Here is a 25,282-nt window from a genome sequence, read left to right as displayed (position 1 = left end):
TCCTCATTTCAGATCCTTGGCACTTTTTGGGGGGGGAGTTGATTTGACTCCTGACTGTTCGTCTCTCCTCTCAGTGCTACTGGCGATGGCGGCAGCAGGCGGCTACCTGATGTGGAGGAACTGGCAGCTGAAGAACCAGAAGAGCATGAACTTTGACAACCCAGTCTACCTGAAGACCACAGAAGAAGACCTCAACATTGACATCACGAGGCACGGCGCCAATGTAGGACACACGTACCCCGCGGTGAGTGAAGAATCCACGAACAACGTTAACTCAGGGTAGTGATTAACAGTTCGTTCCAGATGAAAATTTAGACTGGGAATTTGGAAATTTCAGCTCGAGACATTTTGTTGGTGAAACTTTGTAAAGGTCTGAGCTGCAGGAACAGTTTAAATGACGGAGCTTTGATTCACATGTTGGTGTGCAAGGCATCAAAATAAACTATTCTAAGCAAATAAAAACAACCCAGGAGTAACTCAGTGCACCTGTCACCTTAGGTTGTGAGCAATCACTTACAAAATGTTAGCTCAATTTACTCATAAACTATTGGAGCTGTAAATAAACCATGGCCTCAAATCACCAGAGTAACTAAAACACGCAGCTGCTTATTTATGCAAACAATACCATCACTGTACATGCATTCAGTCAGTAGGTAACCAGGCGTGGGCAGTGGTAGAGGACTGGTAAAGAGTCCTTGTAAGTTGTCCTTAACAATGCCTGTCTGTTTTTTACCCCCTCATACACCTCGCCAGCGTTTTGTAATCCTCCCAACAAATGAACTGAACCAGTCACGTAACCTCCTCAGCAAAGGTGAAAATAACCACGAGCTGCAGTTTCTGAGCAGCTTAAATGATTCCAGCCAGGCTTCGGAAGATGGAGCCTGCATGTTAATGACCTCCACTCTCACCATGACCTTGTGGCCCGTAGTAATCCTTAATGTTCATTGTTGGCCGCCTGCAAAGCATGTATACAGATTAAACGGATTAACCTAAGCCCGGCCGGGGCCACAAGATGGACACGAGCCTCTGTTGTCGCCCTCACAGCTGCAGCAGACGTTTCAAAAGGCAACATGAGTTCAATACCTGCAGCACACGCCTTCCCTTTAAACCAGCACACTGTCTTACTTCATGAATGCAGCAGACGGTGCAGCTTGGAATGAACGAGCCTTTAAAGTGCTGTTGTTGTGAGCATTTCTAAACCGGTCTTCCTCTCTCCTCCCCCTCCCTTCATCTTCCTCCAGATTTCGATAGTGAGCACAGAGGATGATTTATCCTGATCGTGTTGGGTCTTTTTTATTTTTTCACGGTCACACCGCGCCGCCTCGTTCCAGTGCCGACGCTTGACCGTAGCAGCAGCAGCAGACCTTATAGTACGACCACATGCCTTCTGAAGTACATTAGACCACTGTGTGTGGTGAAGAGGAAATGTTATTTATTATGTAAATATTGCAATGAATTCTGTCCCGACTGGTTTCATTCCACATCCAAAGTTGTAAGGATTTCTTCTTTTTTTTTTTTCCGTTATTTTTGGGCCACAGACATTTTCCAGTCATTTCTTTGTCCCGCCCTCTTTAAGAAGCTTGCTGGCATCGTGTCGCAACAGTTGAAAGGGATGAATTGTCAGTTTGATCTCCTCATCTAGGCTCCCAGAATCTGACACGGTGAATGTTTGAAGACTGCACAAAACACGAGGGGTCAAGGGTCCTTTAGAAGTAAGGCTTTAATGAGGAGAGGATGCGGTCCAGATTTTGTTGCTTCCTCAGATGTGAATATTTATGTACGATCATGTTTGGGCAGTAATATCTCAAAACTAAGTTTTCTTTCATTAATTTGAGTGTTTTCTTGCCATCACCACCTCTTAGAATGCATTCTTACAGGATTATTATTGTTGTTATTATTATTATTATTATTATTATTATTATTATTATGCTTGTGAAATAACCATGGTTACAGCTTTTGTAAACACTGTACATATTTGCCCATCCTTTGGACATGATCGTCAATCAGGACTCTTCAATGCACTTTGATCAAATGCTCCTTGTGTAAATAAGATTGTATACATTTGACTTGATCAGTTTTTTGCTATGGTTGGGCGTCATACCAGCGGCTCAGATGTATTTAAGAAGGAAAAAACAAAACACAATGAATTTGGTAAAACTATTTTGTATGTTTGTGCTGTTGCTGTGAACTTTTTCTAGCCTTGTACAAAGAAGGGGGGACACCAATAAAATGGGAAGACTCTGTATCTGTGAAGAAACTGATCTGCGAATCACTTCGGAATTAAAATTTAATCCACAACTTTGCTCAGAAAATCTTGTTCTTTGTTTTTTGTCATGCATAAATGTTTTGTGATACATGGCCTCTATGACCTCACCCACTGATTTGTGGACTGTTTTAAAGCCTGTTCCTGAGCTGTACAAATTTTTTTTTCTTTTGTCAAATCTTGGTTATCAAGAAAACTATAGGTGGTAGGTTGCAGGCAAAATACCAGAATTTCACTCAGCAGAGCTGATTATTCTACAAAGCAAGTACAACATTACGTTTGCTGATTTGACAAATGCTAAAATCCCACTTGTACATGACTAATATAACAACAGTAGTTGTAACTTTGTCTGTTAACCAATGACTGTAGAAAACAGTCATTGGTTAACCATTACAGCCATACTATATCTGCATGATGCTGGGCAATGTTGTGCACCAGCAGGAACCTGGAGCTTAGGACCCACTGCATCAGCATTGGGTCTGATGATGGGGTCAAAGGATTTCATCCCAATACTTGATTGCAGTTGTGGTGTTGTAAAGATCTGTACGTCCCTGCATGGGTATTCCAGACAATCCCAGACCTACCAAAACAGGTGGTGCAAAGCAATGTTTCCATGGTCTCTCCAGACGTCATTCACATGAGAGCTGGTTTGCCACGAGTGTGCCAATTCTGTTATGCTATGGCAAATCCCAGGCACTGAACAGTAGGCCCATTAGAGGATTTTGGGCCCTCAGGCGACCCTCATGAAGTCAGTTTGTTTGTTCAGACATTCTCTGCAGTGCCCAGCTGAAGGTCATTTTGCTGTGCTCATCCTGTTCCTCCATGCACAAAGGAGCAGAAACATTGCTTCTGCCCAGCTCTCTTGGAATTTTCTCCGTGTCCTTAAATCTGTAAGGGGTGGGAGAGCAAACCTGACAATGGCACACACTGATGTGCCATCCTGGAGGATTGGACTGCTTGCACAACCTCTTTAGGGTCCATGTAAAGCCTCATGCTTCCAGTAGTGACACTGACCTGAGCAAATGCAAAACTCCCTCAAGGGGGGGAAAACAACACAAACCTACACACACAGAAGATGAGGGAGAAATATGTGATTGGCCTCCACCTGTAAAGCTATTCCTGTTTTGGGGGTTGTCTCATCGTTGCCCTTGTAGTGCACCTTCATTAAAACAAAACCAGCTGATTAACCAACTCTGACTAAACTGGCCAGATGGATATGCCAGAGATTTAGTGCATTTTGGGTTGGGTTTTTTTTGGGGGGGGGGTTGTTTAAAGTTGCAGTGTATTTACTGAAAGCATAACTCCAAAAATATGTAGTTCTCATGCTCAAAGCAAATTATAAAGGTAAATTTGGGTGCAAGAGAACTAAAAATGTTAATGCATGTGCGTGCGCACCTCCCCATAGACCGAGTGGAACAAGTAACAGCACAACTTTCATCTAAGTCTAAGGACTTCCCCTGCACAAGCAGGACTGACTCTGTATGTAATGACTTAAACTCTCCTCCTCTGCTTCCAGCACAGTTTAATCTACCCTCAGTCAGATCAGGGGCAAACATGAGGATGCGTGTATGTAAAGGGAAGTGGGTCGAGAAACTGAGTTTGCCTCCATCTTTTTATTATCCCTGTTTAACTGCAGGAAGGATTAATCTCCACCTAACTACTAGAGTTATAATTGCAGCAACTGCATCAAACGCACACACTTGGATTAAGGCACAGATTTAAAATGCGAAAGTCTGTTGCATCTGAAGGAAGGCTACATCAGATATTTGAAAATCGAGGTTTGCTGTGATGCATTTAAGGAGCGCTCTGAACAACGGGAAATACTTTCCCAAGATCGTATCAACTGAAATATCCAAACTTTGTGTCTTAAAACCAAAAATGTCTTTTATTTGACTGCTGGGAACAGTAGATGCCTTGCTTTCCATTTTTTTTTTTTTTTTTTTTTTTTTTTTTAGAAAAACTAATATTTACTACATAAAATCCATCTGTTCATCCACAGTTGGCTCAAGGTGACAGCAGGTTAACCCTGCTGTTATGTTGCGGAACAGGAGAGATGTCACATGTCATCTGCATCACTACAGAAAACAACAAAAAAATCAAACTTATAAAAGAAAATCAAAGTCATCAATGCCAGTGTTTCTGACACTTTTGGATGAGTAAATTTGCCCTGGGTCAAATTAACCCAGGAGCATAATTGGTGTTCCTGGAAACCAACATAACAGGAGGGTTAATTTAGTTTTTCCATACTGTGGAGGATCCTTGAGTGTCTTCTGGATCTCTTGCAAGCTGGAAACCCTCAAATGATCAGATGCCCGATTCATGTCAGTTAATTCAAAGGAGCGACTCAACCAGCTCGGTTCCCCTCCAAGCCTCAAAATACATTTTTCAGTGAAGTGAGGCTTCAAACCATGTACTGCATAAAAGATGGACAAAGATGCTGCAACATTATGTCAAATCATTGATATTGACAATTTTTGATGAGCCAGAAATTACCATATTTGGACAAGGCGATGTGCAGAGTTACTAGCTCACAAGTTTCTTTCATAAACTACGCTATTCAAAAAAAAAAAAAAAAACCTTAAAGGAACATTTTAAGAAAGACTGTAAGAACACAAAAAATCAGATCTGAGTGGGGGGAAATCCCAGGTAGGGACCAGGGATGAACGGAGGTGCAGCCTAGCAGCATTGGTACTCTGTTTGTCCCACCACGTGCTTGTATGTGTGTCTGTCAATGTTGGAGAAATCTCCTAATGACACAGTGAATGAAGTCTAAGGGGATCATCTCCCAGATTTAGACTGAAACATAATGTCCCTGAGATGTTCTATTGGATTTAACACAGGGGAGTTTGGGGCCAGTCAGTGGTTTTCCTACATCGTCCCACTAGTGGCAGATCTAACAGTTCTGGTCTTCTATGGCAAATCTAAGTCGGACTCCACGGTGTAGTGAGCACAGAGCTTACTAAAGGATGTTGGGCCCTCAGATCAACCTCTGGAAGCTGTCTTCTGATTGCTTGGTCAGATGTTAACACCAGTGGCCTGCTGGAGGTCATTATGCAACTGTGCTCCTTGCACAAAGGAGCAGATACTGGTCCTGCTAAAGTACCTTCTACAGGCCTGCCCAGCTCTGCTACAGTAACTGCCTATTACCTGGAATCTCCTCCATGGTTATGAGACTGTGCTGGAGGAAACAGCAAACCTTCTGGCAATGGCATGTATTGATGTGCCAGCCTGGAGGAATTGGGCTCCCTCTGGAAACACTGTAAGGTCCAGGTATCGCTAACAGTAGTGTCATTGTACTAAAATGTACACCAAAGCAGATGAAACTGATCAACAATCCCCTCAGCTACTTTACGGACCAGATCAATGTCCATGTGTAGTGAAGTATAACAATGACAGAACTTTAGATCTGCATGTGTTCTGTAGGGTACAGAGATTTTGACACCTACAGTCACCTACAAAGAAATTGCTACTCTACTTTTTTCCTATGCTATCTGTTGGCAATGAATGTCAGAACTGCATTTTATAGCTGCTCTGTATCATTACGTTTCAGATGCTGTTGTAAATTAAGAGTTTTCAAATACTGTCTTGTACAAAGCAGTGGACTGACATCTTAGAATAGTATTAAAATGATCACATTTATGACCCTAATTTACCAGATTTGTAAACTTATGTGAAAGTGGGAGGAGAGGGAGAGCTTGAGAGATCAGGAGATGGACAGAAGAGGATAATAGTATTTAAAACTTTAAGCACCCGGATCATCTCAGTCAGCAGCATTAGGCAAGGAGAATCACTTCCCTCATCACTCTGCGTGTGATATATCTCTGTCAGCTGCGTGCATGTGTGTGAACAGTATGATTTCTTTATTACTGAATGTGTCTGTGAATGCGACGTGTCTCTGTGCAGTTTACATTTAACACTTAAAGCAGCGATCATGTTTAACCACCTCAGAGCTCGAAGCAGGAGTTTATTCTCCAGCTACAAGCCCGGCAGCCGGACTCAAGAGGTCAAAGAAACAGTGGAACACCTGGACTTGATCAGCGCCTTCATTAAACCATGGAACTCCATGCAGGTCAGTCACTCGGTCCATTTGGGATTTGTTTGATTTGATGGAGCTATTTTTAAAAAACAGATTTGAGCTATACCTTTGGATTTTGGTTATGTTTTGTTCAGATTCAACAAGTTCAGTGAGGCTGAGACAGCTTCCATGGTTTTACGGCTGTTGTGTTTTTTCAGCATTGAACCACATTCTAGTGCTCAAGCTAAGACTCTCAAATATAAGATAAAGTAGGATTCATGGATGCATAGATATGGAGAGGTAAATGGGTACTTTATTGATGCCACAGGGGAACTTGCCGTCTCACAGCAGAACGGTAATGAATAAAAATAGTACAGGCTACTATAAGCAACAAATCAACAGCAACATTAAAGTAAAACTGGAACTTAAATATACAGATGTGGAGCTCTTCAGTGAAATCTTTGGCAAGGATGCCAAGCAGGAAGTGGAATTGGACTTGGTATTCCATCTGCCTTAAGCACTGTGTTTTCCTCAAATCCACGGCCAGTTCAGAATCTGCTATTTAAATTTGCTGAAGTACTCAAAGCAAACTCCACGCAGAAGACTGTAGATGACCAGGTGAACTGGGGACCTTCTTGCTATGATGTGAGGCAGAAATGCTATTTAGTGAACCACCATGCCACTTGTTTTTCTCATAAGTTTGGAAAGTGATCTGTCACGGCAACCAATAAGGTAAAAATTACACAACAGGTGCTACTCTACACCAGGTTTGGTGTAGAGTAGCATTCACCTAATTGGAACTGTGATGAGCAAAAACAAATCTACTACTTTACTACGATCATATCTAAGCTGATATTTTTCAGTTTTTCTGTTCATTTTGTGTTTTGTTATATTTTGAAGGACCTTGGAAGAGACATCTACGATATTTATGCCGAGTATGAAAACGAGGAGGTGGAAGATCGATTGCCAGTGTCTCCCTCCCGCTTGCTGAATTCTCCAACCAAACACTTCATTCTCAACATCAATGTTGGAGGAACGGTAACTCCGCTTAACTTTTGCATAACTGCTAATATTTTTATTTTACTGTTAGGACTGAACCTGACACTTATTAACAAGCAGCAGAGGTGGCACTCATACATCATTATCAGACTGTGAGCTGCATATCTGTCACAGCCGTCTTGCTCAGATGTTACTGCTGAACCCGTGGAATCAGTGGTTCTGATCCAATCCCATAGAAACTTACAGATTCAGGAGGTCTCCTCTGAGTTCACTCTGACTTTTTCCAGTAGCAATGAATAAAAACTAGATTTTTTTAAACTGGTTTTGTACATTGCATATTTTTTGTGATATTAGCATTTTGTAATTGTAATGAAAAATTTTCTATGTTTTTTCAAATGTCTATGCTAAAGAGAAGAGACTAATTCTCTTTTTATTTCTCAGGTGTATCACCTGCCTTACAGGTTAGCCGCCAGGTATCCGAAGACTCGGATCGGTCGCTTGGCCACATACACAGACCACAGCAGGAAGCTGGACCTCTGTGATGACTACGTCGTCCAGCGCAACGAGTTCTTCTTTGACCGCGACCCAACAATTTTCCACAACATCTTTAATTTCTACAGGTGACATAAAACACGTGAGGTTATAAGTCAACACAGGGACACTTTAATCTCCTTTGTGATATCTTGGAATGATCATGGATGCTGTTTTCCTGTCTCTTTCCTCTCTGTCAGAACTGGAGTGTTGTGGATTAAAGATGAGCTGTGTCCCCGAAACTTCCTGGAGGAGATAAACTACTGGGGGGTCAGAATCAAAAACAGCCAGCGCTGCTGCCGCATCTCCTTTGAAGAGAGGCAGGACGAGCTGAACGAGCAGCTGAAAATACAGAAGCAGCTTATTACAGAGATGGGCGATCTGGTGAGTAATGTCACACTTTTTGTGCATTTTTACTTAAATTGTGTGTAATAAATAAACATTTACATTATTGTGCTCAAGTTCACCTCAGTTGAACAGACTTAAAAAACCTTTGCATGATTCACAGTTCACAGTATTTATCTTATACCACACCGTAGTGCAGGCGCTCAGTTCACCATCTGTCTGAAACAACCTTTATAGCTCCCTGTCTCTTTTCTTTAAACCAGTTTTCTTCTAATTGGCTGACCCTCATAAATAAATATTTTGAATTACAGGTGGGTGGGGCTTTTTTCATGGATGCTAAATGTTAGAGGACCAAATAGGAAACGTATCTTTTATGTGCTGCGTTTTATAAAAGGTCTGAAAAATAAGTGTAAGATCTCATGTCAGGATCCCTCATGTTTATCTTGTGACCCTTTTGTGATTTCCATCTTCAAATGTAACACACACACACATATACATGGCCATGGATTTTTATTTGCAGCCCTCACAGCCTAGAAAACAGTAACTTTCCCTTCTCCGTAAGAAGTGGATAATCCACAGGAGGCAGTTTGTAATCAGTGACTTTATTTATTTTACCACCGGTTCGACTCCATATGTTTAACAGTGCTGCAAAATAAAATGTCACGGGTTCATCACCTACTGCTGCCTCATTGGTTCAGCAGTTATTTTTTTAACTCTGATTTGGCAGTAATCTGCTGGCTGACTCTGAGTCTGTTTGACCTACATTATAAATCAGCGCTCTGCTCTGCTGTCTTGACAGATGGGGAGAAGAGAATAAGCTTTTCCTTGGCACAGATTTATACAGATGTTTCCATTACAGTTTGCTGTGCCCGTTTTTTAGTTTAATTCAAGCGCGTTTCAGTTTGGTGACTTGTCTTGACATTTCATTCGTCTAGTTTTATCCTCAATGAAAAATAAGATGTTTTTATACTGCCTATTTTTCTGGTTGTTTCTAGTGAGCATCAAGTTTGACTCCCCTCTAAAAAGCAAACAAAAAATGCTGTTTGTATCCTGTTGCTGATGCATTTCCATCCTGCAGGTAGAAACAGAGGAGAATGAGGTGTTATTTAACGGCATGGCCTTTGGGCAGACCCGGAGGAAAATCTGGAACCTAATGGAGATGCCATTCTCCTCGATCACAGCCAAGCTTGTGGCAGTCGCATCCTCCATGTTTGTGCTGGTGTCGCTGGTCGCCATGACCCTCAACACCGTGGAGGAGATGCAGTACAAGGTGTCTATAACACTAAAACCATGACTGATCCTTTATTGTTTCAGAACAGAAGCTGTATCTTTATATTCTGTGTTCTAGACACCATCAGGTGAGCCCAGTGGCAGGTTCTACGGCGAGTACGTCGAGACGTTATGCATCACCTTTTTCACCTTGGAGTACCTGCTGCGCCTGATCTCCACCCCTGCCCTGAAATTTTTTGGACGCAGCATGCTGAACACAGTTGATCTGATCGCTATCCTGCCACACTACTTGCAGATGATCTTGGAATGCTTTGAAGAAAAGGACATCCACGTGCACTCTGGAGACATTGAGACAGTAGCACGTGTCAGGAAGGTAAAGAAAAGACGGGAGAGTTGTTGTTGTTAAACTTTAAATATGGTGGTCTTATCCATGTTTAGTAGTGTTTTTTCCCTCTCTGTAGGTTGGGCAGGTTCTGAGGATCATGCGTCTGATGAGAATCTTCAGGATCTTGAAGTTGGCTCGTCACTCAACGGGCCTCAGAGCCTTTGGCTTCACGCTAAGACAGTGCTACCAGCAGGTCAGGGTTTATCTGCAGGTTGAGAGAAATATGAAGAAAGTGTTTAACTAAATGCTGAAATTGCTCTAAAATATCTCTCCAGGTGGGATGTTTGCTGCTCTTTATCGGCATGGGAATCTTCATGTTTTCAGCCATGGTGTACACAGTGGAGCACGATAGCTACAACACCAGCTTCACCTCCATGCCACACGCATGGTGGTGGGCTGCTGTGAGTCGACACACAATTACACCAACAATTTTTGTTAAGTACACTTGCTCAACTGCTCATTAATGCAAATAAGTGGTGGAACAGGAGAGTTGCATCAGGGATGTAAGTCCAACAAATCTAATGCTATCATGTTAATATGGACCAAAATCTCTGAGGAATGTTTCCAGCAACTTGTTGAATCTTTGCCAATTAAGACAAGCAAGGTGTAACAGTAAATGTACTTTTGCCTCTTGGCATCTATTAATGTCTGTGTTTCTGGATATGAAACCCCTATTTATGACTTTTAACTCATATCCACTGATTCAACGTACACAAAATGAAGATCTTACACTTCATTTTAGAACCAGTGTTTTACATAAAACATAACAATGTATACAAGTAAGTGTTTGTGTGGTGGGACAAAAAAGAAAGACATGTTTCAGTAAATCCTACCTAAGATCATTCAATCTCTGTGTCTACCTTTGCATCTTTATAGTTATTGTCTCTTTCACCCCTCAGGCGAGTATTTCCACAGTGGGCTATGGCGACATGTACCCAGAGACCAACCTTGGACGTATCTTTGCCTTCGCCTGTATCTCCTTTGGCATCATTCTCAATGGCATGCCCATCTCCGTCCTTTACAACAAGTTCTCTGATTATTACACTAAGCTCAAGGCCCATGAGTACACTGCTGTGACCAAGGCTCGTGGGAAGATGGGCTTTGCCAGGAGGGCAGCAAAGAAGTTCTCAGAGTTCTGCGATGACAGCATTCACCAAAAGTGATGACAGTAGCTTGTAGAAGTTTTAAGAGAAGAATTACAAACATGTGTTTGTGACATGTGTGACAGGTTCCTGATCACACATACTGCAGACAGTACCTGAAATTTCCATAACAGCTAGACTCTATCTGGATGAACTGCCGGATGGTGAGATGCTTCTGGAAACTTCCACCACCAACAACACTTTTCTGATATCAGTTTGGGGGTGTACAGGTAAATAGAAGCCAGGAATTGTACTTGTCATTCTACCTCTTTTTTTCAGGTTATTCAGTTATTTTTACAAATTGTTCTCACAATGTTCAAAGCAATATTATTGTTCATAATAGAACTATTTGACTATTCAGATGCCAGCACTGGTGGAAGTGGAAACTAATGTGGCAAGAGACATTTCAGTGAAACAGCTTCCAGAAGCCATTTAAAGTCAAACTTGAGGACTTTCTGGCCAAAGAATTGGCAAACCTGTTTATTTATGCATACTTTCATCCATCCTCCCATTATACATGATGTAATCCCGCCCATTAAAAAAAAAAAAACACAGGTGGTTTAAATTTGGTTACTATACTCTTGCTCTGTTGTGCTCCCTGCAACTCCTATTGGCTTCGCAGTGCAAACCTTTGGGGGTGTATGACCTCAACAGATAACCATGGACCTGATAAACTGACTTAGTTGGTGTTTAATGCACCACCACTTCTTCTTGCTAGGTCATGCTCTCCTGGCTGCAGTGTTTAAATTTCTTTGTGTGTAAACTTAGATTATTTAGAAATTGAATAAAAACTCACATTTCTAAATGAGCCGATGTCAGTCTCAATTTTATGTTTTAGCTTTGTGAGCTGGGTAGCAACAAAAATTCATGTTATAGGCCAGAAGTACCGATCCTGGACAAGCCCCCAAATTTATTTTTAACCAAGGTTTAAATACCTTTTGTAGAGGCATATCTGCCTCTGTTCATGAACACTCCCACAAATGCTCCTGGTCACATTCCTGACCCGAAGTATCCCAGGTCTCAACTCTCACAAGCAATGATCCTTGGCACAAAAGTCAACGGTTAGTTTTACACAGAAGGGATTTAAAATGATCAGGACAGGATTTCTAGAGAGTGACCCAAACTGAAAGCAGCACTGTAAACAGTTCAGTGGTGCAAAAGGAGATAACCTTGAAGGGGGGCTGTGGCCAAATTTATATGTAGTATCACTTTTGCTTATTATTGTTGTACAAGGTTTTTTTTTTTAAATTCCAATTCTCAAAGTCAAAAAAATGTCCTCTGAATTAAAGGTGTTTATTTATTCCAAACCTGTCTGTGGTGAAGCTGTTAAAGCCTCCATCCCCGACATGGGACCCGATAACATTGAAACATCCAACATCTGGACAGTGCCTGAGAGACCTGTTTATCTGCCCCATGAGTCTCTGTAAGAATGAAACTGTTTCTCATCGTCTTGTCTTCAACAGTTTGTGTACAGAACTTTCTATCCTCAAAATATGAACTGTATCTCTGGAGCCGACAACCTTCTTTTATAAAATATCAGATTTTTTTTGAAGCAATTTCTTGCTTCAAATGGCAAAAAGAATTGAGCCAGGTTCTTTCACAAGAAAGCAACATTTTAAAAAAGCGATGTAGTCAAATTACACGTATGACATTGTCAAAGAGGACCCATTATGTTCATTTCCCCTCCATATTTTTATTCTTAGGCTCTACAGGAGTGGCTTTGCATGATTCAGAGTTAAAAATTATTTATCTTACAGGTATTACCAGTCCATTTACCATGAGCACCAACCATTGGAACAATATCTATGGCAAAAATGTGACAGGTTCTTCCGCTCACTGAAATAAACCAACATTTTAAAGTCTACTTTGACAATGCTCGTTGATTACTTGCTTGCTCACACTCAGGTTTTGGGGTTCTGTGTCAGCATCACATAAATAAATCTCTTATTTAAAAAAAAAAATCATAATTCATATTATAATTGTCACAATAGTCTTTATTTTGCAAACACAGTAACTTTGTAGCTGATGCTTACAACATATAAAATCTTACAAACCAAATCTGAAGGCTGATCAGATGAATCCTAGTTCACACAAATTACCAAAAAACTTTGGGCTTTGTCATGTTATGCACATGGTTTTACTTGTCCAACCTGCAGAGTGTTGGCCTGAACATAGATTTTAAAATCAAGTCAACTGGAGAAGACCCCAAGCATAAAATAAGCAGGATTTTCTCTTATAATTACAGTAAGTATAAGAGACCTCTGTTCATTTCTTGAAGATCTTGTCATGATTCATTCAGTCATGCTAAGCTCATCAATCACAGACAGAGGCCGTTTCCCATTCACTAATCAGCTCTGTATCTAAACATTTTAGCCTCTGTCCATGAAACCCATCACTTTGTCCAGATTTGTTTAATGTAAATGATGAAGTGCTGAGTTTCAAAGACAGTAATGGACTCGAAACTGATTATCTGAGAATTTATGTGTGTTGTCCGTTGACTTTTGAACTGCCAGCTGTTCTTCCATGTTTGTAATCTGTTTTCTTGTAGCGGTGACCATTTTTCCAAACACTTTTCCTAATTTCCCAGATTCCAAACAAATTCCCATCCACTGTAATTACACAGCAGTGTGTCAGGTTGTATCCACTTCCTGAAAAATGTTCCCATTTGCTGCTTCAATCACTCAGTCATGCAGGTGTTGGTGCCACAGAGGCAGCGATGGGTTAAACATCAGCAGTTTGTTTGGAAGAAACAGGTCTACTTGTTCAGATTCTCCAGCAGGATTTCCACGCCTTTGTTGTTGCTGATGCTGCTAAGCTCCGACCTGATGGACTCCAGCGCCGCCTTCACCTCCGCAGCCACAGACTTGTCACAGCTGTTCAGCAAACTGCAAAGAAACCCCGCCCCCCAAAACTTTAATTTACAAAAAAAGAGGGCAAATGGTTTCTTTGTGATACCAGAGTCGCCCCCTGTTGGTCCTTAGAACAAACACATGGTTATCTTCAGTTTAAAATCAGCTGGAAGTGCCATGTTTTCACATGTTCTTTGAGCATGTTTTAAAATCAGTATCGATTATCTGCTCTTGATAGATTTTTAATCACCGTTTTATCATCATCTGATAATATCTAGGATAGAAGTAGGCAGCACGCAGAGGTTATTTTGTGCTAAAGAAGAGTCATGTGACATTTGACATTATGATACCCTTCATCCCTGACTGGGGTTTGAGTTTTTGTCCAGCCAGTTAATAAAAAGACTATCTGAGATGAACTTCAGTTGTTATACAACCCTCAAGAAACACCCTCTGAAGTGATAGAAATGTGTTTGTTCACCGACCTGCAGAGCACCATGGCTCCTCTGTTGACTTTGGCCCAGCTCTTCATCTTATTTGTTCCTACTGTGTCCACGAGGATCCTCCCAAATCGCTCTGAGAGGGTAAAACAGACAGGCAGAGATTAACAAGATACAGAGATAAGAGATAAGAAGATATATAGTTTCCACTTTCTAGCGCTGATGTGAAGTGATTTTCCTGCAGGTATGTAGGAGTATTGCAGTTTGTGGTGGTTTGTGGTTCTGTTGTTCAGCTCAGCAGGGACACACTCCAAAGCTGTGTGTTTGGCTTTTAGTCCACTGAATACCACCTGTCTGCTTCTAGCGTACTCGTGTTTTTAAAAAGTTCAGTTCTTTCTTTTGATCCATAGCTATAACTGACTAAATCCTCAATCGGGTTAGAGGGGACAGGCACTAAGCTGTTTTCACACATGTGGCCATTAACATTTGGAGACAATGCTCTAGAGAGTTGCCAATGAGAACACAATGTCCAGCTCAGTTGAATCAGGCATTAGCTGGTCTTTAACCTGGCGATATGTTAGAAGTGTGACAGCTGGACACTGGACCTTGTTTTTACTTTGGGTATAACTATTGATTTTATTTACTCTGAGGACATTTTTATTTGTGATCACCATGTTATTGTTTTTAACATGTCTTTTAATGAGCTTTTGTTCCCTGTTCAACGGATACTTAGCTCTCGTATCTTAGACTCCTCCACAGCTAAGACATTTGCAGATGCTTTTAACCTACTATCTCCTCATAATGATGTTGATTATTCAACCAATCTTTTGAATAATTATTGCCTTTCTATTTTAGATTAAATTTGTCCGGTTAAAATGAGAGTTTCTGCTTGCAAATCTCCTCCTTGGCTAAATGACAGTATTTGCGGTCTAAAACATGATTGTCGTAAAGCGGAGCGCAGGTGGAGGAAAACCCATCTAAATGTTCATCTCCTCTACCTAAAGGACCTTTTAGCTTCTTTTAATAATGCTATCAGAGATGCGAGGGCTGCCTATTTCTCACACTTAGTTACAAAGAGCAGAGGTAATCCTAAGGTGCTATTCAACACAATTAGTGACATTGTTACTCCTGCTCTTCCTGCAGCCCCTATTTCATCTAATGAGGACGACTGTGACAGTTTTCTTTCTTTTCTGCTTGCAATGATGAAGAATGTAAGAATAAATTTTTCTCATTCAGCACCTGTTATGTCGATCTCAACCCCATCTCGGCACGTCATTTTGGATACTTTCTCTCCCGTTTCACTACCTGAGCTGGTAAAACTAGCGAATTCAGTAAAGACATCCTCTTGTCCACTTGACATTGTTCCTGCATCATCATTCAAAAATGTCTTCCAGGTAATTGGTCCATCTGTGCTCACTCTAATCAACTCTTCACTGGCGTCTGGTATAGTTCCGGTTTATCTTAAAAATGCTGCTATTCTCCCACTTTTAAAAAAACCTCAGCTAGACCCCACTCTTTGGAGCAGCTTCAGACCTATCTCTAAATTACTGTTAATTGCTAAGCTTCTAGAAAAGGTTGTGGCTAAGCAACTTATTGCAGCTCTGGACAAACATAGCATTTGTGATAAGTTTCAGTCTGGCTTTCGCCGAGCTCACTCCACAGAAACAGCCCTTCTTAGGGTCTCAAGTGACATTCTGATGAGTAATGATGCAGGAAAATGCTCAGTCCTACTTATGTTGGACCTAACATCGGCTTTTGACACTGCTGACAACCGCAGCCTCCTGGAAAGGCTTAAACATTGGGTTGGTGTATCGGGTACTGCTTTGGAGTGGTTCTCCTCATATCTACATCACCGATCTTCTTCTGTGGTGGTCTCCGATTTTAGGTCATCCTCTACTTCCCTTACTTGTGGTCTCCCTCAGGGTTCGGTCTTGGGGCCTTTATTGTTCTTAATATATCTTCTCCCCCTCCAGCATATAATGGGCTCTTTTGAGGACATTTGTTATCACCGTTATGCTGATGATATTCAGTTGTACATCTCTTTTAAGCCCCAGGATTTATCTAAGCTTCAGCTTCTGAATGATTGCTTAGATTCCATCAAACATTGGATGCTGCAAATTTCCTCTAACTCAAACTGAAGTCCTCGTATGCGCTCCTGACAGATTTTTATCCCAGACAGTGAAAGCCCTTGGTCCTCTTTCAGTGTATGTCAAATCCTCTATCAGGAATTTAGGTGTAACTTTTGACACGACTCTCACATTGGATGGGCATGTGAAATCTCTGGTTCGATCTTGTTTTTATCATTTAAGAAATGTGGCTAAGTTAAGCCCTATTTTATCTCACCCTGAACTGGAGATTGCCATACATGCATTTATTTCCTCACGCTTGGACTATTGTAACTCTTTCTTTATGTGTCTAAGCAAAGGTTCTCTGGATCGTCTACAGGTTGTGCAAAATGCTGCAGCTAGGCTGTTGACAAAATTTTATTTATTTATTTACAGCTGCTGCTTCCAAGCAGCTGTCATGTGTCCTGTCTGCTTGTCTAAAAAACACAAGTGTTCCCAGCATTGTGAACACATCTAAACCCAGCCTGATTCCCCTGCAAATATCTGGAGTTTGTGTGAAAATGACTCAAGCTAATCTAAGAAACCCACTTAAACAGGTTTTTTAAATGCTCAGCACGCTGTCAGAAATGACCCTGAATTCAACAACATTCTCATTAAAACCAGTTTACTGTGTGTGTGTCAGAGTGTCCTTACCTTCCTTGCCGGCCTCTGCCAGCGTGACGTCCTGCTCTATGAGCCACTTCAGCACCAGGTGTCCTGCTGGATGCTCTGCCATGTGAAGCTACAGAGGGCACAAAGAGCACAGCGCATCAAACATAAAGTCACCATCAAAGCTTCTTTTAGTGAATATCCAAGTAAAAAAAAAAAATCCTTTCATATTCATATTTGTTGTTTGTTGACACTTTTGTGCTCGGTTTCTAACTGCTGTCACACACCTCGCCTTTAATCCCTCCTGGTACCAACTCCTGATTGGCCAGCTGAGCCACAGCCGTCATGGCGGGCCGCAGGTCCCCACAGGCCGACGCCAAGATGTCGCTGATGGTGACGCTGGTCGCCTTGTCCATCGCCATGGCAGCTGCGTTGTTACATAGGTACTCCAGCAGCGGTGGGGAGACAACTTCCAGCAGCTCCTTCCTCCGAGTTGCTGTGTCCTTTTTACTGAACAGAGCAGAAACATGTGACCTTCACTCCATCTCAGATTTTTATATGTTAGCATTACTATTTATTTTTACTTTCTTGGATTAAACAAAACCGTCCATATTGCTGTTACCTGTGTGCGTTTCCGTCTCCCTTCTCCAACACCTTGATGATCTCCGGCACCAGGTGAGCCGGGTCTCTGGGGCTCAGCAGGTACACTAGGACCTTTTTACCGTACTTGTTACCTACGACCTCATCCAGAGATTCTAGGATCTCCTGGAAAGGTGGGACACAAATGAGTTTTTAATGGGGATACTTCTTAAACATGTCATGCTTTGCATTCTCTCCCCTCCCAGTCAGGAGCATATGAGTCCAGGAACCATCCAAGTCTGAAGCTAAGGTTTCTTTTGCTGTGGCAGTGTGTGTCTGCCCTGTTCCTGTTCAGACAGATTTGCACTTTGGCTCAGGCCACTCACAGTCATTTTTCTCTACACTCTCTAGTCAGTTTGCAGATTCCTGCTGGGCTCCAAAACCATTTGAGTCTGCATACCAATGAAGTATTTTGCATTTGACTTACTGAGAGCACGGCCTGTTTGACCAGCTTGGTGTCGTCCACACAGTCAAATATGGCCAAAAGAACCAGGTGAGCAAACTCCCCCTGTGGATACATACATATATCAGTCCTCACTCTTACTCACTCTGAGGAATTTTAATTTCTGAACAATGTGACTTTAAAGAGATTAAATAATCAGCTGCTATTTTCTAGTTTTGAACAATTGTGCACATAAAAAGTTGTCTGAGACGTTTTAGAAGATACATCAAGAACAGAGAATTTCATCACAAAACATCTGAAACTGACAGAAATCCACAAGAAAAATAAGACTAATGAGAGATAGAAGTGGAGGTGAGAATACAAAGTACAGAAATGACAGTGATTATTTTTTGGCAGACATACAACCATGAAGTTATTTTACACTACACTAAAAACATCCAAACTGTTTATAACATACTTTAATTGACCTGCAGACACTTTGCATGAATTGTTAACATATAAACATAGGTTTTGGTTTAATCAATCAACACATGATTAAATGAACTCACCATGGCAAATTTCACCATGTAGGTCTTCATAGTTTTTATGATGACTTTTCGGTCCTGAAACAAAAAATAAAACAATGACTTTGTGTAGCAGACGCTTCCATTTCCTGCCAGTCATCAACATTAGTTACATATATATGAAGTTTGGATGGTGCCAATCTAAAGATTATGAGGAACTGAAGAAGCTTTAATGTGCGGCTGGCATGTTAGAAAATAATTATGATCATCCATCTTCTGCCACTTGATGTCCATCAGGAATCCTAATCAGATGCATGAACCACCTGAACTAGCTTCTTTCAATGAATAAAGCAGCAGCTCTACTCTGAGCTCACCCCTATTCTAATGAAGAACAGGCCATCTTGCATCTTCTAGAGGAAACTCATTTCCCCTCATCTTTTGGTTGCTACCCAGAACTTGAGGGTAAGAGTGTAGATGCACCACTGAACTGACAGCTTTGCTTTTACACCGCAGAAGAAAACCTCTTTGATCACCACAATATCAGTTTACCCTGGGGCTTGTGGTACATGGAACAATTCTGATAGGTAATAATAAAAAAACAACTTTCAGCCTAACCTTTATTTCCCAAGGGGTCACAGTGGATGGACCTGCAACCCTGTACTGGCTTACTAGTACAGGTAAAAGCCTGGATTTGTGTGTCCTCCTGCTAACCTCATGAACCGATAAATAAACACAGGTGATGACTTGAGGTCATTTATGCCACCGATTTTAAACTGGGTACAAGAGTCTTTACGTAAACAAAATCCGATCAGGCTCTCTCTTCGTGTATTTTGAGCCCATAAGTTTTGTTTTCGAGCAGAGTTTTTTAAATGACTCCCATGGAGGAAAAAAGAAAAGAGTGAAGGCTGCTTCTCAACTGTCTGTAACAACAGAACTCCTGCATGTGCACGTGCAGTTGTTGCATTTGAGCGTGTGCGCACCTTGGCTGTGCCGTGCCACAAGCTGTTCATCGCCACTCGGGCTCCGTCATGAGTGTGGGCCATGTAGACGACAGACTGTCTGATGGACTCGATCATCTCCTGCTCGAATCGCAACAAACACAGAGCAAGGAGAAACAATTATTATTCCATTTTTAGTTCCAATGAAGCAGCGATATTCAGCTTCTGTTCTTTAATACATGGAAACTTTAAAAAGAGGCTCACCGTTCTCTGTTTCTCAGGAGCACACTGGAAGAAATCCAGGAAGACTTTGTGGACTAGAGAGTGTTTGATCACTTGTTCCCTGAAATACAAAAAAACAGTCCAAGTGATTAACAAACATCCAGATAAAATAAAATATAAACAGAATTTTAAAAACAGAGCAACTGCAGTTAATGGCATTTCCACTTTAGATTCACTTTTCATCCTTCCATTTGACCCATACAGCAATCCTGGCATACAACTTCACTTCCTGTTTGACAGCTTTGCAGCGGATTTCAGTTAACCATATCTAAAATCCATCTGATAGCTTCTGTGAGCTTTGGTCTGAAGATTAAAAAGTTTAGATAGAATATTTGTGGCATTTCAAAAGAGGTTAAACCTTTAACTTCTAATGGTAGAAAATCCACAGTGGTGCCAAATGACGTAGGCCACTTTCACCCTAGAACTAAACCAGTGCTTCATTTTTCAAACACGTAAAATCACCTCCTTCTTCCACCCATATGCACAACGTGCAGACTTTGAGTGAAAAGAATGACAGTAACTTAGGTCTGAATCAGGGCACCAAAGAGCCATTTTAGCCCCTCAGGCTGAATACTGGGAGAAACAGAGCCGTGTGTCTGTGTCTGGGGTCCAGCCCTGAACGTAAAACTCAGGGTCAAAAATATAGAGATATTTATTGAAAAATAACAGCATATTAAATGCTCTTTTAATGCGATTTCTGTTTCTGAACATCGCTGCAGAGCTTCTCCATATCAGGGCTGTAATATTAATGCAGTACTGCAGTGGCATCAGTCAGGAAAGAGCACCGTTTGGACTTCATGTGGTTCATGTTTGAGAAAACCTTCTCGCATAGGTATACGGATCCAAAGATGGACAGGACTCCGAAATATGGAGAGAAATTTGTCTCAGTGCGTACAATATGATCTGCAAGTATAAATTAAGTTTAACAAATGTGTTCAATGATTTGTGTATAACTTTTGAGGACTCAAACGCGCATGTTTAAATCCACACAAATACAAAACAGAAATACCAAATCTGACCTAAAACCATTTTACAAATGCGTACATCCAAACCCGAATAAGTTCAGCTCACCAATCCGATAATTCTGACTTTCAAAAACCTTTGTGTGCGTACAAATGTCTAAAACAGCATGTAACATCTCTCTCACTTACAAAACCTTAAATATGTGTGGACGAATCGACTTCAAGGTTTTATTTGTAACTTTTAAGTTCAGTAATGAAATTTTATAACTTTAACTTTCTTTTAGGTTCTAATTTATCTAAAAGAATTAAATTCTGACCATAAATGCGTCTCAAACCAAATCAAAGTTTCCACATCAGCTCAGATTTGTTCTCATCTTTAGGAAAAACAAAGTCAAACTTAGCAGGTGATTCTTTTCCTGGTCTTACTTCTGGGCCATGGGTGTGAGAATCTGCTTCATCTCGTCCATGATGTTGTTCAGCTTGTCCGGGTTCGTCCTTACGACTTTCTCAAGGGTGTTGAACTCGTATGACTGGACACGGACAAAGAGACGCACAACACCAATTAATAAACACACCTCTCAAAAATAATAATCACAATAGTGGTCGGCCTGTTTGTCTGCCCTCTGGTGGCGCTGATACAAAACAATAGTTTTAAGCCTCTGTGTGTGTGTGTGTGTGTGTGTGTGTGTGTGTGTGTGTGTGTGTGTGTGTGTGTGTGTGTGTGTGTGTGTTTACCTTGCAGACAGTGTAGGTGTTGCCGTACAGCTCATCTGTGAGCATGAGTCTCTGTGCGAGCACCGCTTTGTCATTGTACGCATACTCGATGATGGACGAGGCAGCGGCGTGCCGGAGCATCTGTCGCACGTGACCTTTAAACCTGTTAATCACTGCTGCCACCAGCTCTTTGTTCCTGTGGAGGAAGTAAATACATAAATAATAAATACACCTAAGATTACACTTATCTACTGCAGAACTTCATTGTAGCTGCTGAGCAGTTTATTCTGTCATATTTAGCTGAATTCATTTAAACTGGTTGGACAAAATAATAGAAACACCTGTTTCAAGATGCTTTTGCAGAAAGGGGAAAAAAACTCCTCTAAGCCGACTCACCCGTACACCAGCAGCTTTTTCACCACATGTCTGCCGTACTGTGACTTGCTCAAACTCAGGATGTCATCTGTTAAAAGAAAACAAGGACACAGTCGTATAACTGGATCTTTTTATATCTACTCACATCTTACTTATTGAATTTTGATGTAAAAGGGAAAATGTGCTGCCTGTTCATAATCCGTGGATGAGGTGTTTTGAAAAAAGCGGCAGAAGCTAGTTTCAGTAGCAACAAATATGACTTTGGCGCTGATGGATTTCTGTTGGTTTTGATAAAAATATAAATTTTCTGGAGGGAAGTAGCAGGGAAAACCCACTGGACCCAAAAATCATTCGTTACCAGCAAAGTTATCAGGGCCGTTCCTGCATGAGTTGAAAAGGTCCAAAGGAACCTCACTAGAATTCTAATATTTTTAACCAGTTTTGCTGGTCTGTAGGCCCATTTACTCAAACATATAAGACATTTTTCCCATTCATCCATCCTTTTTCGCTAATCCTTATCAGGGCTGCAGGAGGGCTGGAGCCTGTCCCGGGCACCAGAGGCATGGGTACACCCTGGACAGCTCACCAGTCTGTCACAGGGCTAACAGAGAAAGACAGACAACCATTCATACTCTCATTCACACCTATGGCCAATTTAGAAACAGCAATTAACCTAACCCTGCTAAATATATGTCTTTACACTGTGTGCTGAATTTTTATGCCAGCATAAAAATGAACGTACATTACTCATGCACGCCAGGGTTTTCTCAGATTCTGGCTGGTTAAAGCACCACGTGTGGTCAATTTGTGATTTCCCTTTCTTGCTAAAAGCCTCGTTGCCATTTCTAAAAATTCTTCTGTGCAAGAATAAAAAGTTAAAACAAACAAAAAATAAAAAATAAAGGGAAAACTATCCACTGTCACATTAAAATCCAGAACTGCTAAATGCCCACAGCCCATTCTGAGTTTTCTGTCTGTATTGGGGATATTTTCTAGACGTCACCTCTGAATTAACTGGTGATGAAAAAGCTCAGAGTTTGGGGTAACTCACACGCAGACTGTAACACTTCCAAAGACAGTAGATGAAATTATGATGCTCACCTTTGAGCTCCTCAAACACTTCCTGCCTTTGCTCGTGGTTGCTGAACTGAATGTAACACTGCAGCACTCGCACGGCGTCGTGAGCAAACGCCATCTGGAGGAAGGAAAGCACAGTCACATAACAATCCAAATCATTCCATAAAATTAAAACAAAATGCAAGAAACTGCTTGTTTTCCTCTGTTCTGTTTTTATGATGTTTTATGATCCGTGTGTCCACTTTTAAGCCTCTTTACTTTCTGAGTCAATTGCAGACATGATGAACAATCCTAAGAGAACTACATTTTAAAAAGGTACATCTTATTGGAAGCCTATCCTGTTTGTTCTTTTTTTCCGTCATATATGATTAGGCTAGTGTATGTACACGTAATCCCTGTGAGCCAAATACTTAGATTTCAGGAGGTTTTTTTCCCCACTGTATGATGTCAACAAGAGTGAATGTCCATAATATGGTCATTTGAGGATGGGTTCATTTTAAAGAAAAGTTAAACAGGTTTAAAAATAAAGATAAATCCAAATGTGCAGTTTCTAACAAACAGACGAACCTGTTTGACTTTTCCATGGATCAGATCACGAAGCTCTCTCAACAGTTTCTTCTTCAGGTCTTTCTCGCAGTTCTTCCTGTTAGCACAAACATCCAATACTGAACCGACCGCAGCAATACAAACGACGGCCTTGTCTCCGACCCTGTGAGTGAGTGTGTGTGGACATGTACCTCCTGAGGTCTCCCCACATATGTTTGGACTGATTGATGATCTCATACATGTCCTTCCTCTCAGCTTCCTGTCGACTCTTCTTCAGGTCCTTCTTTCTCTGTTGCCTGTTCTTCTTCAGCTCCTCCTTTGTGAGCTTCTCATTTGGTTTAAACCCATCCTTCTTCACCTTCTTAGCCCCAGGACCTGATCTCACACAAAAGAGGAAATACAACTTTTGCTTTTGAAGACCGTCCTCTAACAGAAAGGCTCTCAGGAGAAGCCGAACACAGAATCAGTGATTTAGAGCAGAATGCGTCATTTCAGCAGTCTGACTGTCCACACTGTAGCACAGAGAGTGTATCTCATGTATTTATTTATTTTTACTCTAAAACTAACAAGCAGTGCGTTGATAACATGTGCTGTATATGTGCAGAATGTATGTGTGTTAATTATGTTCAGCTTATGATATACAACCAACTCCAATGTTTACAGTGTCAGATTTGGTCTGTAAAGAGCCGATATTTCCTCACCCTCACCTCCTTCATCTTTAGCATCTGTCAGTTTCCTCTTCCCTCCTTTAGAGAAAGAAAACTTTGTTTGTCTCTTGTCGCCATCCCGGCCCTTCCCCGGTCGGCTCTTCCTCTCTGCGTTGTTGTACTGTTTGAAGGGCTTTTTGCTGCCCGGTTTTCCACCAAATTTGGTCCCTGTGGAATCTGGGCAAAATGAGACACCGCAATCACAAAACTGGTTTGATGTGATGAAGCTTGGAAGCGTTGTTGTAAAAGATGCTTTACCTTTTCCTTTCTGCATGAACTTCTTCCCATTTTTAGGAGAAAAAAAATTTTTTGATTGAGTTTCCATCCTAATGTCTGTCTGAGAGAAAAAGTGAGACAAGAGTAGGAAAATTAACATGTCACATACACGCAGGTGACAAATTAAAGTAAAAAAGAAAGAAAGAAAGGATGGAACGCCAATCTCCCACAAGCGGTTATCTGGGTTGAAATTTGTTGGTTATGGAGAGTGTAGCATGTGATCAATATCTCTTTCATACTCATCAAAACCACTGCGTGACCGCTCATGCTGTCACACATAGGCTGTATACAACAAGAGGCTTAGCAGGCACCACAATCCTTCACTGTGTGCTGCAAAGTGATGATGAGATTTTCTATCCATCAGTTACTGCAAGTACAGTGTACTTTGCTGTGATCTGCAGGAGAAGCAGCACTACAGCTGGTGATACTAACAGACTGTACAAACTGGAATCACGAAGACTGGTTCTGTGATTGCAAAATCACGAAGACTGGTTCTGTGATTGCAACTGATGAGAACTAAAAACTTGCTATGCTATCACTCTCTATAACACAATATATCTGAAAAAGAAGCACCTGACAGATGTTAATAATAATAATAAATATTAGTATCATCTGATCATTATTTAAACTGCTTTAATAAGTAACCAAATATGGGAAAAATAAAGTATTCCTGAACATCTTACCGAGGCAGTGAGAAGCTTTGTTGGACTGGGCAAAGTGTCTGACGATAACGTTTCTCTGATTCTAATTGGATTTAAACTAGAACCACAGACAAGAAACTACACCAAGCTTTTTTTCTTCACGTGCTGTTAATGACGAAACTCTGCTTAAATTTTAATATTAATGAACCACTTTTCCATCAGTTATAACAGTTTTGAAATGTGTTTTCGATCCATAAAGCGCTTCTGGTGCTTTTACCCATGCTACTTAGTTAGCAACATATATAACAC

General features: G+C 41.2%; 3 protein-coding genes across 4 annotated transcripts in view; 2 read left to right on the top strand and 1 right to left on the bottom strand.

Moving 5' to 3' along the window:
• Positions 1-2,312, top strand: part of vldlr (very low density lipoprotein receptor) — a 63,256-nt gene extending 60,944 nt beyond the window's left edge. Inside the window, exons 18-19 of the mRNA XM_004538510.5 lie at positions 75-244; positions 1,242-2,312. Of these exons, the coding sequence (XP_004538567.1) occupies positions 75-244; positions 1,242-1,277 (206 nt within the window). The 3' untranslated portion in view covers positions 1,278-2,312. The remainder of the gene's footprint in view (positions 1-74; positions 245-1,241) is intronic.
• A 3,731-nt stretch (positions 2,313-6,043) lies between these two features.
• On the top strand, positions 6,044-11,712 carry kcnv2a (potassium channel, subfamily V, member 2a). Of its 2 annotated transcripts, none has more exons than XM_004538512.3 (9): positions 6,044-6,332; positions 7,179-7,316; positions 7,719-7,897; positions 8,009-8,192; positions 9,232-9,423; positions 9,502-9,756; positions 9,845-9,961; positions 10,044-10,169; positions 10,668-11,712. In XM_004538512.3, exons 1-9 carry the CDS (start codon positions 6,195-6,197, stop codon positions 10,929-10,931), a joined length of 1,593 nt encoding a protein of 530 aa, XP_004538569.2. In that variant the 5' UTR covers positions 6,044-6,194; the 3' UTR covers positions 10,932-11,712. The 2 variants fall into 2 exon arrangements, with proteins under 2 accessions (XP_004538569.2, XP_076742400.1); XM_076886285.1 differs by having other exon boundaries at positions 10,044-10,202.
• A 1,171-nt stretch (positions 11,713-12,883) lies between these two features.
• Positions 12,884-25,282, bottom strand: part of pum3 (pumilio RNA-binding family member 3) — a 13,082-nt gene continuing 683 nt past the window's right edge. The window contains exons 2-18 of the mRNA XM_076885495.1: positions 24,315-24,393; positions 24,057-24,233; positions 23,541-23,724; positions 23,371-23,446; positions 22,828-22,921; positions 21,748-21,814; positions 21,373-21,547; positions 21,064-21,167; positions 19,658-19,736; positions 19,436-19,534; positions 18,501-18,554; positions 17,977-18,057; positions 17,533-17,675; positions 17,198-17,420; positions 16,956-17,043; positions 14,242-14,332; positions 12,884-13,795 (exon numbers count right to left, since the gene is read on the bottom strand). Of these exons, the coding sequence (XP_076741610.1) occupies positions 13,666-13,795; positions 14,242-14,332; positions 16,956-17,043; positions 17,198-17,420; positions 17,533-17,675; positions 17,977-18,057; positions 18,501-18,554; positions 19,436-19,534; positions 19,658-19,736; positions 21,064-21,167; positions 21,373-21,547; positions 21,748-21,814; positions 22,828-22,921; positions 23,371-23,446; positions 23,541-23,724; positions 24,057-24,233; positions 24,315-24,393 (1,944 nt within the window). The 3' untranslated portion in view covers positions 12,884-13,665. The remainder of the gene's footprint in view (positions 13,796-14,241; positions 14,333-16,955; positions 17,044-17,197; positions 17,421-17,532; positions 17,676-17,976; positions 18,058-18,500; positions 18,555-19,435; positions 19,535-19,657; positions 19,737-21,063; positions 21,168-21,372; positions 21,548-21,747; positions 21,815-22,827; positions 22,922-23,370; positions 23,447-23,540; positions 23,725-24,056; positions 24,234-24,314; positions 24,394-25,282) is intronic.

Source organism: Maylandia zebra, linkage group LG7 (assembly GCF_041146795.1).
Source record: "Maylandia zebra isolate NMK-2024a linkage group LG7, Mzebra_GT3a, whole genome shotgun sequence".
Lineage (NCBI taxonomy): Eukaryota > Metazoa > Chordata > Actinopteri > Cichliformes > Cichlidae > Maylandia > Maylandia zebra.
The sequence above is the reverse complement of the archived record's forward strand: the minus strand, read 5'-3'. Positions and strand labels throughout refer to the sequence as shown.